Source organism: Ambystoma mexicanum, chromosome 1p, assembly GCF_040938575.1.
Source record: "Ambystoma mexicanum isolate Mex_15411 chromosome 1p, UKY_AmexF1_1, whole genome shotgun sequence".
Lineage (NCBI taxonomy): Eukaryota > Metazoa > Chordata > Amphibia > Caudata > Ambystomatidae > Ambystoma > Ambystoma mexicanum.
In genome coordinates, this window is record NC_090921.1 from 1292125554 (window position 1) to 1292138329 (window position 12776).

At 49.4% G+C, this 12776-nt stretch overlaps 1 protein-coding gene across 4 annotated transcripts in view; it reads left to right on the plus strand.

Moving 5' to 3' along the window:
- The window catches only part of MED25 (mediator complex subunit 25), a 613073-nt gene that overhangs the window by 316413 nt on the left and 283884 nt on the right, over window positions 1-12776 (plus strand). For all 4 annotated transcript variants that reach the window (XM_069605505.1, XM_069605531.1, XM_069605522.1 and 1 more), the window contains exon 14: window positions 9541-9598. In XM_069605505.1, the coding sequence (XP_069461606.1) occupies window positions 9541-9598 (58 nt within the window). The remainder of the gene's footprint in view (window positions 1-9540; window positions 9599-12776) is intronic.

Genomic DNA, 12776 nt, shown 5'->3' on the forward strand with positions numbered 1-12776 from the left:
TGTGTGCGACCTTGTAATAAAAGTGTATATTTGTTAGTATACGAGTGTGGTATATTATTTTGTGGTGACTGTTGGGAGTAATTCTTCCTTACTTACCAGCCTTCATCCTACCTGAGGTTAAGCCTACCATAAGAGAGTTTGGTCTTTCCTTTTGCGTGACACACTGTTCTATCATTGGGTTAGATGGTTATGCAAAAAACTCCCTAACTGAGTCTTTAATACATTTCTCATTGGTTAACATTGGGGGTCTTTCTGCTTTGCTGTATCCTTTTCTAGGGATTCTGCTCCTTGAACTGACCTCGGGTCTCCTCTGTTTTTTTTTTGGGGTTGTTTTCCAATAAATCCGCACCTGTGGGGTAGAGCTGAGACTTACTTCCTTTGCCCCATACACGCAGATGGCCAACTAACCTTGTTCAGTTTAACGATGCCGAACATTCTACGCACATTGAAATTCTCCTAATATGACTTTTTCCGTCCCAGGATGATTTTTTTCTGCTATGCAGCAAGGGATTAGTGATTTTTTTTTCTTCAACTTTTAAACATTTTCTTTGGAGTGAATTGCACTGGTAACGGTGTCTGTCTAAATGCATTTGGATGTTTTGGAGGCAGGTGTCAGTGGTTCCGAATACTTTTCCACCTCCTAGCAAAGTATTTTTTTTTTCAAACTTTCTTTATTTATTTCCATTTACCAAATAAACAGCAATTACGCCTATACGTAGGCCCTCACATCCCACACTACCCTCGGACTCACAAAGTTACAGCAGTACATAAGCATTTATGATTTGGGATGCCAACATCACATCACGGTGCTTTTTAAAGTTCATCACGTTTTACCGTCAACCCTGTCCAGTGGCACCAAAGTGGCTACGGGTTTGTTATCCTAACGGTGTTCAGGGGTAGAGGCGTGGGTCTGTTTTACCAGGTCTGCTAGATATTGCCTAACTGGGGACCAGTAATCAAAGGGATGGCTGGAGGCAGGGAGTGTGGAGGTGTACCTGGTTTCCCTCTGTTCAGGTAGGTTCATACATTCCAGCCACTTCAGGAATGCGGGGGCGCTGGATCTCCCCCACGTTCTAGCAACCAGGTACCTAGCCATCACTGAGGCCATGCCCAAGAGTTTATTTTCAGTGCCGGGTCCTCCTTCAATCGGGGCCAGCAGCCAGAGTTTCGGGGAATATCCCCTCGATGTGGGGAACATGTCAGACATCGCTTCTTCTATGTTTGTCCAGAATGGTCTGATGCGGGGGGCAGCACCATGCCACGTGGTAGAAGTCTGCCGATTGTGCCCCACATCTTTTACAGACAGCTGGTCTCTCCAGGAAGAGCCTGCTCAGGGTGATGGGGGAGTAATAAACCTGATGGATAAATGTATACTGAATTAACCTGTATCGGACGTTTAGGGATCTATAATGGGTTTGCATGCAGACAGACTTCCATTGTTCCTTGCTCTGTGGCTCCCAGAGAGCTGTCTTCCGTGTGTCTTTATACCTTCAATTCATCACACTTTTCCCACTTCTGATTAATTTATAAATGCTAGATACTAGCCATTTGTTCTTGAGTATATCCCTTAGTCTGGAGTAGTATAGCAGGGTCACAGCAGTATGTTCTCCCCTTGCTTTGAGTTCCTCCCAGAGTACGAATCGGCCGTTATGTACAACGTCTCCTACGGTCTCCACTCCTAGTGTGTGGAAGTGTTCTCTAAAGGACCTTTTGTGTGTGAGTGGGATCCTTACTATATTGTAGATTGGCAGTCCAGGTAGGTAGTGGAAGGTGGAATCAAGTAGTTGTCCTATCCTATTCCAGGCTTTGCAGGTTACTGCCAAAGGTCAGACCTCCCTTCTCTGGGTGGGTTCCCTATTGCCCCATAGCATGCCCATCAGTGTGTCTGGTGTGGTGATCGCCGCTTCTAATTGGGAGTGAGGTGAATCGGGGTTAGGGGGATTGACCCGGCTATATATTGTGCCTGGGCTACCAGGTAATATAAATACATATCTGGGGTATACCAGGCCGCCTTGTTCATGCGGGCACGCAAGGGTTTCGTAGGCTATCCTAGGTTGTTTCCCGGCCCATACCAGTCTTGATATCAGTCTCCTGATGTGGGTCCAATAGCGCACGGGAGGCCACAAGGGCACATTATTGGAGATATAAAGAAGTTTAGGGAGAATGGGATATGAGGAGTAGCCTCCACGTTTCTACCTTCTGCTCTAATACATCCAGTGTTTTTAAGTAGTTGTCCCTGTATAGGCCGTCTAGTGAAGTGGAGATCATGATTCCTAAGTAATTTATCCCCTGGTGGCACCAGCGGAATCCCTTGCCCACATCGGTTTGTTGTACGGTAGAGGTCAAGGGAAGGACCTCTGACGTGTTCCAGTTTATTCTGAGCCCAGACAGCTCTTCAAATCTAACCACTTCCTGTGTTAATGGGATCAGGTTCTGCGAGGGGTGTTTTACATATGAAAGGATATTGTCCGCGTACAGGGATATAATGGACAGGTGTGTGTGTAGCCGGATACCCCTGTGCAAGTGCAGTTCCCGAATGTGGCATGCTAAAGGTTCTATTGCGAGGGCAAATAGGACTGGGGAGAAGGGGCAGCCCTGCCACGTGTGGGAGAGATGTGCTCGGAGGTCGTGCTGTCTGTGTATATTGCTGCTCTGGGGGCCGTGTATAATATTTTGACCCACCTAATGTATGTTAGTTTAAATCCAGATTGCCGGAGCACTGTGAAGAGTAAAGGCCACTCAACAGAGTCGAAGGCTTTTTCAGCGTCGAGAGCAGCTATCGCCATTGGTACCTCCGGGTTTACACTGTGCATAAGAGTGAATAGGCACCTTAGGTTATGTTGGATAGAGCGGCCTGGGATGAATCTAGCTTGGTCCGGGAGGACCAGCGCTGGCATGTATGGGAGAATGCGGTTAGTAAGTCTTTTAGCAAGAATTTTGTTAGTGTTGATTAGTGACAGTGGCAGGTACGATGACAGTTGTCAGGGGTCTTTCCCGGGCTTTAATAGCACAGTCACCAAGGCCGATCTAGTGGACTCTGGTAGGGAACCGCAGGAGAATGCACTTTCATACATACCCAGAAGGTGGGTTAACACCATATCTTCATAAGCTTTGTAAAATGTGTCTGTTATCCCATCCGGCCCGCAAGCTTTTCCATTGGGGAGTGATTTTATAGGGTATCCAGTGATTCTATCGAATACAATGCATCGAATGCAAAAGCCTCGAAAAAAAAAAAAACATTTGTAGGTAAAGTTTTTTTTAATTATTATAATGGGTTTTAAGGGGTATCAAAACAGGTTGGGGGACCCCCCCCATTTAAAAAAATGATTCATTTTTTGATGCATTTTTTTCAAGGCTTTTGGATTCGATGCTTTTTCATTTGAGGCTATCATTATAAACCATTTTATAGTCTTGCGGATTTCCTCTTCAGTGATGGGGTTAAGTGAGCCGCCTTGATCTTGGTCTAGCCAGCCCATTGCTGCCTCATCCAGGTACTGTGTCAATTCATCATGTCCGGGGTTAGGACGTGATGTGTACAGCTGGTTGTAGTATTCTCAAAATTCATTGTTGATCCCTTGCTGATCTTAAACTGGGTTCCCTTCGGGGCTTTCTATCTCGAGTGTGCTTGTGGATTGTTCCTTCTAAATAGCCCAGGCCAGGGTTTTTCTCGGACGGTCCCCCCTCCCTGTATCTTGTCGCCAAGATTGCGTCTCCTAAGTATCTCTCCTCACTGATGGCCAGTTGTAGTTGTTCCTCCCTGCGGGTTTGCAGCTTGCGCCGGAGCTCGGGGGTGTCTACTGTGCCCTGCTTGTTCTCCCCCTCCCTAATCACATCTTCCAGTACGTGCATGGATCTACGGAGGGCTTTAAGCTTCCTGCCCTCTTTGCAACACCCCCTCAGGTAGACCTTAAAGGCTTCCCAAATTATACCTGGATCAGGATCCGACTCTACATTGGCTTGGAAGAAGGTCTGAATAACCTGTGCTATCTCGGTTCGAAAAGCTATGTCTTCTAGAGCCGAGGCTCTGAATCTCCACCAAAGGTGACTTGGGAGTTTTGTGAGGGTTGCGATGCGAACAAGGAGGGGTGAGTGGTTGGATGGTGTCCGGAGGATAGATGCCTCTGTTGTTTTCCAGAGGGGGTGACCATTATGTAGTCTATCCTGGAGGAGCTACCGTGCACTCCGGAGAAGAACATGTACTCTCTAGTGTCTGGGTGCTGGGAGCGCCACACGTCATGTAGGTCGTGTTACTGGGAAATGGTGGACCATGCCTTAACTGCCATTGGGAGGGTTGTTTGGAGTGTTGCCAATCTATCCAAATCTAGTCTAAGAGCCAAGTTAATATCGCCAGCCCATTTAATCCTGTAGTCGGGGAACTTGTGCATGTGGTTTGCACATTGGTGGAAGAACTCCGGGGTGTCCGTGTTGGGTGCATATATGTTTATGAGTAGGAGTCTGGTGCTGTGTAGTTCCCCAGCCACTATTATGTACCTACCCTCCTCGTCTCTAATCTGCTCATGCAGCCTGTATTGTAAGGTTCCGTGGACGTAGGTGGCTACAACCCTAGAGTGTTATGTATCGGCTGATTCATATCTGTGGATGCCCCATCCCGTGAGTCTAGGGAGGGGGGACCCCTCTGGCTAGGTGCATCTCTTGCCAAGATAATGTTTATCCTGTGATTTCTACTGTACTTAGCAATCAGTTGTGCTTTATTCGGGTTAGTGAACCCCCTTATATTCCATGACAGTATCAACATAGTCTGCCCCGCCTTTCCTCCTACTGTGTGCGTAGCCATAGCACTCGAGGAGACTTAGTGATGAGAAATGTGAATTGAACAGTGTGGGTGTGTATCGTGGCTTTCTGTCTGGCAATGTGTATTGGCCCATCGTGAGTAGCGTGAGTCATCAGGAATCTATTAATTAACCAAATAACCATTAACCATTGAACAAACTAGCCAACAACTTGGCCACCCACCTCCCCACTCCAGAAACCACAACCTACCGGCTTTCCTCTTCCCCATTCCCAACTTGTCCCATTAACTTAGTTGAACAGCCCTGCAGTGGCTGCAGGTGCGCTAAGGGTGGCCAATGCGCTCCAACAGGCCGCGTCTAGGAAGTGTTGCCTCTGGCACCCGCTCTCGGGGTGCCGGGGGTCTCCTTCGTACCATAGTTTGGATAGCACTGTTGAGATCGCCTCAATGTAGTAGATCTTGAGGGGTATTGAAGCAAGCGTCTGGGGAAACCTCCGGGAGGTTCGTTGCAAAGCGCTCCGCTGCTTCCGGGGAGGATAAAGAAGACGGTGGACTCGTTGTGTTGTACGCATAGTTTGGCTGGGTACAGCATTGTGTATTTGATGCCTTTCTTCTGAAGAATGTTTTTAACAGATTGAAACATCTTTCGTTGGTCTTGGACAGCTGGGTTGAAGTTCCGGAAATGGTCGAATTAAAAGGATAACGTTCCGGTCTCGATAGCTGAAGATCTTGGCTGTGATCGGGTGTTCAGGAGCGCCTGTGGGAGGCTTTGCTGCTAACGAGCGGTGGGCCCGCTCCACCATGAACATTCAGTGTTAGTGGGGTGTTGTCCAGGATCTGGGTTATAAGCATGTCCGTGAACTTTTCCATGTTGTCGATAGCGGTGGACTCCAGGACTCCTGAGTATGCGTATATTGTTGCATCTGGCGAGACCTTCCAGGTCGTCATTTTTGGCCTCTACTTTCTTTACCGCTTGCTGAAGGTCTGGCATTTCCTGTTGTAGGGTGGATACCTTGTCCTCACTTTCCTCCTATTCGGTGCTCAGTTTGTCATGCATCTGCACAGTTTATCGATCTGTATAGCTGAAATGTCCACTTTAAATGTCAGGGCGTCAGTTTTAGCACCTAGGTTATCGGTACTGCTTTTTAGGGCTAGCAGTGTTTGGTTCAGGGCTGCAACGTCAATCTGAGATGGTGGTTGGCATGATGGAGATGGCAGTAATTGAGGCTGGTCAGCGCAGACAAATTGGTAAATTTTTGCCTGTTTCTTGGGGTTTACAATGGTGATACTGTCCACAGAGCAGTGCATCTCGGTACCAGCATCAATTGGATCTGGGAAAAGGTCTGACACCGCTGGGGTGATGTGCAACAATTTAAGGGTGTCCTCGTGAAGGACCCCCAGATCTGTGACCAGGATAGACCGCCTGTGTTGTTTCGTGGGTTAGACCTGTGCGTTTCAGCCTCCTAGCGCTGTTCTCCCGTTCGCGCCAGTGACTTGTCGTTGGGTCGGGTGGCCATCTGCTGGGGGTTGCCCCATTGCGTGGGATTAGGCCTTTAATAGTAAGCGTTGGAGGGCTTGGGGCCTGTTCACGGTGTATGCTGTGGTACTCCTCTATTGTGGCGCCCCACTCTTCCACCGCTGCGTCCCAACGCTCAGGTTATTAAGGCGGGGGGGAGTGGATTCCCTTGTGCCGGGGGTTGGGCAGAATATTTAGTGGCAGGCAGGTAGTGAGCACACCGTTTAGGGACCCGTACCAGCAAATCTCGCAGTGTCGGCTCTCTCAGCTGTATTGTCTGATTGGGCATGGTTGCGGGGCAATACCTGTGGCAGCGTGAGGTTCTGGGACTGACGAAAGAGTTGCGACTGCACAAGATCAACGTTGCCCAGGGTATCTGGTGTGGGCCATGGCGAGTGTGCCCCTTGAAGTGCCAAGGTTGAGGCAGAATCAGCGAGGCCCACCAGGGGGGACGAGGGTGGTGGGTTGGGTTGTGGGGGTGTGGGCCAGGGGGGAGGGGGAGTCCGGTCCCGTACAGCCTTCAGGGCGATGTGTCCCTAGTATAGTAACCCGTCCCGCAAGGCGTAGGCGGTAAGACTCAGAGGACGGCCCAGGCTGTGGGGCCTGCCCCACCCAGCTATGCACAGAGCACGATATCAAGGCGCGACGTGAGTAGGGGGCAGGTCACCCAGCAGGAGGGAGCTTCCTACAATCCGGTGTGCGCTCTCACGCATATGCTTCTCATGGGTGCGGCGGTCAGCTGGTACAATGTCGCTGGAGTCCTGGTGCACTGTGCGTGTGGCTGTCCGAGAGGCAGGGGCTACCCTCCTATGTAAGTGCGAGCCAGGTTCAATAGCACGTTGATGTGGAGGGGCCGGGTAGCTAAGGGGTCCCTCGATAAAGAAATTGGGGTGTAACCAATTTGGTAATATCACACCATTATTTCAGCCTGCTGACAACGGGAAACTAATGAAAGATGTCACTCCTGCCCTTCGGGCTGCTGGTTCAGTTGTGTTGGATGAGACCTTCTCGAGGATGTGTCATAAATTGTGTCACGATTCCATCTTAACAATACATGAGGCTAATGGATTCTTGAGTGAGACTTGTCCGTGAGAACGAGCCTTTTCTATAATGAATGACAGCCTCTTAAACAGCAAAAAACAGTACAAGATGCCCTTGAATGGAAATCGGTAGATGAGTGGGTCTTGAGGCCGAGGAGCAAAGGCAAGATCTTGTGCACAACAAACGGGACCAACTACAGGGCCACCACTATTCACCCTACGGTATCAGAGCTGCAGTGCTGGGTCTGGTCTGTCTTCAGGCGACGTGTAGTTTGTCCAATGTGCAGCTGCGGTGTCAACGCGCCCTTGAGCCGCCTCCAGCTGTGGTTTGGAGCGCGTCTCTGCAGGTAGAGGCCCGGTCAGCACCGGTCCTAGTGGCCAGCCCCGAGAGGGGGAGGGGGCCAGTAGGTTACAGCCGCTGTTTGGCTGATTGCCTCCCGAAGCCAGCGAGGTTGCTCCTCTGCGGCTCGCGGTAGTCCCGGTGCGGGCGTGGAGCACCAGAGACCGGGAGGCTGGGATTGTAGCCGCATCAGCCCATTCGGGGACGGAGAGCGTGGCAGAACCACTTAGTGCCCTGGGCAGTCAAGGGGTTTTTGGGCCACCCCCGGCCGCTTCCTGGCACGGGAGCGGCGTTCTCTGTAGGTGGTGCTTGGCGCGAAGGTGGTGTGCCCCGTCGATGCTCAGGCCTGGGCCGTGCCCCAGTCCCAGAAGTGGTAGAGGCACAGTGCTGAGTCTCCGACCCTGGATTACCTGGGCGGGTCGGAACGCAAGGTTCCAGGATTCGGGTGGTCTCCCACAGGGTGTCTCAGGCCGGTTTGTAGTATTAGTGGTGGCAGCGGCTACTGCCTCAGTTGGTTCCGCACAGCAGCGATACCTGGGGACCTCGCACTGACCTGTGTCGTCCACGCCGGGTTCCAGCCACCTGTATGATCGCGGTAGTTGGGTGAGGATCTGGAAACCACTCGGTTGCTCGTTTTGCTGACGGAAGGTTAACTCTCGGCCGGTCCAGACGCAGGTTGCTTACTAGAGAGGAGGCAAAACGCGGGTCGTTGTTGGGTGCGGGAAGGCTGCCCCTTCCCAGTTCCGACACTGGTAAATGCGGTGAGGCCGTGGCGGGCAGTAAGGTTTTTGGCTCAAAGGGTGCTCCGGAGTCTCGGATTGAAGTCGACGATCCCCAGAGGGAGAGCAGGTCCGTGTAGAGGTGGATTTTTATCAGGATTTCGGTGCCTTGGCCAGAGCCTTTCAGGCAGCGGCTCTCTTGCTTGGCCGCGCAACAGCGCCCCCCCTCCCCTAGCAAGGTATTTAATTGTGGTCTACGCTTTTGAATTTCACAAATACTATGATGTAGAGGACCAGAATTACTGTGGATTGTTGATATTGGCCGTAGGAGCCTGTATGACTGTTTCCCTGTGTTAAAATGACTAGTTCAGTTTTATTCCTGTCCCTTGTCTTTGTGTTGTGTGCTTGCCACTAGGTAGCAGACCTACAATATAAAATAGCAATTGTTTGTGTCTTGTTGAACAATATCACTATATGTTGTGTGTCTATATTTAGATAGTGAACCAACATTTACGTATAGGAGTGAGGAGAGTCCCCAAAGAGATTATAATATACTGTGGGTCGTCTGTGCAAATACTTTTTGTAACCAATAGTTTTATATGTGTAATCAAATAAAGGTATATTTTTTCAGAGTATCAGTGTAGTGCATTTTCTATCGATAAGTATGTGGACTTATTGTAAATTTGTGTCCCCCTGCTGCCCCTTCCTGGGAGCTTTCTTTTTGGCTGGGTGATTTTGCCCCATCTAGGGTTAGTAGTTGTACATGGATCAAAAGCGGTTTGACAAAAACTGCATTGTCTGATTTTATTAATATGCTAAAAAAATGTGCTTTTAAATAGCAAACCTACATTCAAGACTTATGTGAAAGGTTTGCTTGCATGGATATAGGGGGAATATGTTTGATGTATGCATTCAGTGTATTGTGCATGTGACCAGGGTTGGGAGGTTTGCCTGAATATGTATTGCAGAGCACATCACCTGGTGGTATGCTACAAGTTTTTCATTTGGCGTTATTCTATTTTCTGAAAGACTTTGGTTTGGCACTACACTTCACATTCTGCCTACAGCTCGTAGGAGCTTAGTTTGTGGAATGCTGTGCAGTCAGTGTGGTCGTGTCCACATGTATTGCTGTTGGCCATTTGTTTTGCTTTTTCTAATCCGAGTTTTGTGTTCAGGAAAACAGACCAGTGGCCTCCGAAGCTGATCATGCAACTCATCCCCCAGCAGCTACTGGTAAGTAGGACTGTCTTTCCACTCCCTCACCACCCCTTTAATCTTTTACATGTGCAGTTAGTTGCATTTCAGAATGAATTGGTCTGTTGACTAAGGACCAGGTTTGGGGCAAGTGATTGCAGACCTGCCTCTTCAGGGTGGTTTCTATTTTAAGTGGAGGGTTTGACATTTTCTTCAGTGTTGTGTAGTTCTTCTAGGCCATACTTGGGGAGGGGTGCTTGAACATGCATGTGAGCACTGTGACATCTTGTTCAGTCCAGACATGGAAAAGAGTAAGTTACAGGAGATTGTGGAAACTGAATTGGAGAGAAAATGGGTGGCAATCGTTTTCCACTACCTAATTGGGTCTTGGAGTCTGGGAATGTTTGTTTCAATGAGCACATACCCCTTCAAGCAGCAGATGTTGATCAGTTGGCTTAAGTGCTTAAAATGGAGGCAATAATAGTGGAGGTACTGACCGATTTAGGCCATGCGACCATTCGCACAGTACAGTCACTTCTCCCCCAAGGGGACCCCTTTCCCATGAGGCTAGGGAGGTGTGGCTGCTACCCAATAGTCTCTGTAGTGGTGTTATGATGTGGGAGGACCTCTGGGGATAAAGACTATCACCTAGGTATTGCCCATTGGCCAACGTCACACGCCAACCTTCCCTAACCCACATCCCCTTCCATGCCTTTTCCTTGAGAGTAGAACCAATTATTTCTGTAGTGTAGGAGAAACGGACAAGACAAAGTACTGAGATGAAGAAGAGCGCAGAAGACACTAACTGGGCTAGTACTGGTACCAGATAGCCCCGAGGATATATGAAGGATCAATCCATCAAGAACAACAAAGGATTTTGATAATCTGCCACGGCAGTACTGGCAATAATGTATAAGAAGGGAAGCACTGAAGACGGTGAAGCCTAGCCGGGAGAGGCAGCAGGTGTGGAAACCATCCTGAGCGTGAGTTTCAAGTGCTGTCAGCTGACTTGGGATGCCGAAGAGCAGAGAACGCCATTGAACTCCTGAGGGAGTTCTCTCTGAGTCCAGCTGACCGGACCCGAACAAGATGCAGGAGAGAGCCGAGCAGACCAGTGAAGCACAGAGCAGCTGTGGTGCTGCAGAAGCGGAGGAGAGCAGCCTGAGAGCCGGAGAGATGCACCACAGTCCCAGGAAGCCCTGGCTGTGTACTGAAGTCCCAAAGAAAGTAACGGGAGGTACGAGAGACCCAGAAGGGGCTATAGGGGTGAATGACTCAGGCTGTTAAGGGGGTCTCCATTGGCCCTTTGGCAAGGACACATTGTGCATCCAAGGAGAACTTTGTTGCAGTGGCAGCAATAAGACCAATGGCCACCAGAGAAGGGTCCGGGACCCCAACACGAGTGTAACGAGATTCCAAGGAGAATGTCCTCATCGCAGTGGCAGCAACAAGCCCACTGACCACCAGAGAAGGGTCTGGGACCCTGACATAAGCATATTGAGTATCCGAGGGAAGCATCCGCATCGCAGTGGCAAGGAAAAGCCCACTTATGCCCCGGGAAGAATTTGGGACTTTGCCAATACCAGGAGAAGGGAATCATTCTCCTGGTCCTGAAAGTTGAAGAAACAAAGTCCTTTTCAACACGAGACTCCAGGGGAAGGGAACCCTTCCCCCTGGCTCTGGTGTGAACTGTATTGAACTGTGAACCAATACCAGAACAAGAGAGGCATTCTCCTGGTTAAAGTTGACTGGAACCACAAGCCAGGGGAAGGGAGTGATTCTTGAATGTCATAGAGCAAGTATTGGCAAAGCTAGTAGGTGAGTAGAAGTTCCAGTAGCAAAGCACCTAATACAATATAAAGGTTAATAAAGCAATTTAGGGGTACTCTCCCAATCATACACTACTTGGGGATTGGCGGGCGATCCTTGGCCAGACCTCCACTGACCATGACCAGGCAATGGAGAGTTAAGGAGGGGACTGTACACCCATATAATCACAATGTCCGGAGTGTGGGTGGAAACAGATATCGAAGCTCCTGTCACTCCGATTTTGAGGGACCACACATGGGCCCACTTGCTTTTGTCGTTTTTCAGCTTTCGGGGGCCAATGAGCCTCGAGTTAAGATGCAGTTTTCGTCTCAGGATTAGGTCTGGCAAGATGGCGGCTCTGCGATAGAACAAGACTGCTCCAGATATTCTGAAGCAAGATGGGCGAGGCACCACAGGACAATGGCCAAAGTATTTCCCACAATGTCATGAGAACGCCTCCCACCCCCCAGAACACTACAGATGGACAGCTGGGAAGATTGACCAGATCAGGGGGCAACAGTCGACACTTGTGGCATCAAAGCAGACATATCTTCAGGATTCTTTTAGTAAAATTGAAAGGATCAGGAGAGAGAACACGGATAAAGGCGAATATAGCAATCTTTTGACCCCTGAAAGGATATTGATCCCCACACAGAAGTAGAAACGTCCGCTTGTTTTTCGGCCTTTGCGAATAAGGAGGAAATTAGTAAAACAGTAGCAGGGCTAAAATCTGCGTCCCCTCTTGATGACACCCCCCTGCATCTGCTAAAAATGGCACCTGAGGATTTGTATGAGACTCTGGGGCAGCAGTGAGACTATGAGACTGAGACTCTGGCTGCAGCAGTGAATTTGTCTTTGATCTGGGGTCAAATTCCCAATAAATGAAAAGAGTCCTTGGTAATACCTTTATTGAAAAAGCCATCTTTAGACACCTCGGTTTTGGCAAATTATCCTCCCATTTTGTTTCTACCCTTCCCTATGAAGGTATTACAAGCAGTGGTTATTCCACAACTGAGGGTGTTTCTTGAAGGACAGAACATCCTAGACAGCTGCCAAATGGGCCTTCGCCCTTTGATGGACACTGGGTCGGTCCTAGTATCAGTACTTGATGCTCTCACCATGATCAGAAACGAGGGGGGGAATGGCAGGCCTTATTTTGCTGGATCTGTCGGCCACCTTTGACAAGATTGACCATGGGATTCTGATATCTAGGCTAAAGGAGGTAGGGTTCTTGGGGTCAGTACTGGATTGGTTTTGTGCCTTCCTGGTCTCACGGTCCCAAACTGTTTCTCTCTATCCTTATCTCTTGCCTTTGGCTGCAGTCTGCGGTCACCTGTCGTGTCCCACAGGGCTCAGCCTTGTCCCCCCATCCCCTACTTTTTAATTTATATATTTGCCCTTTGATGGC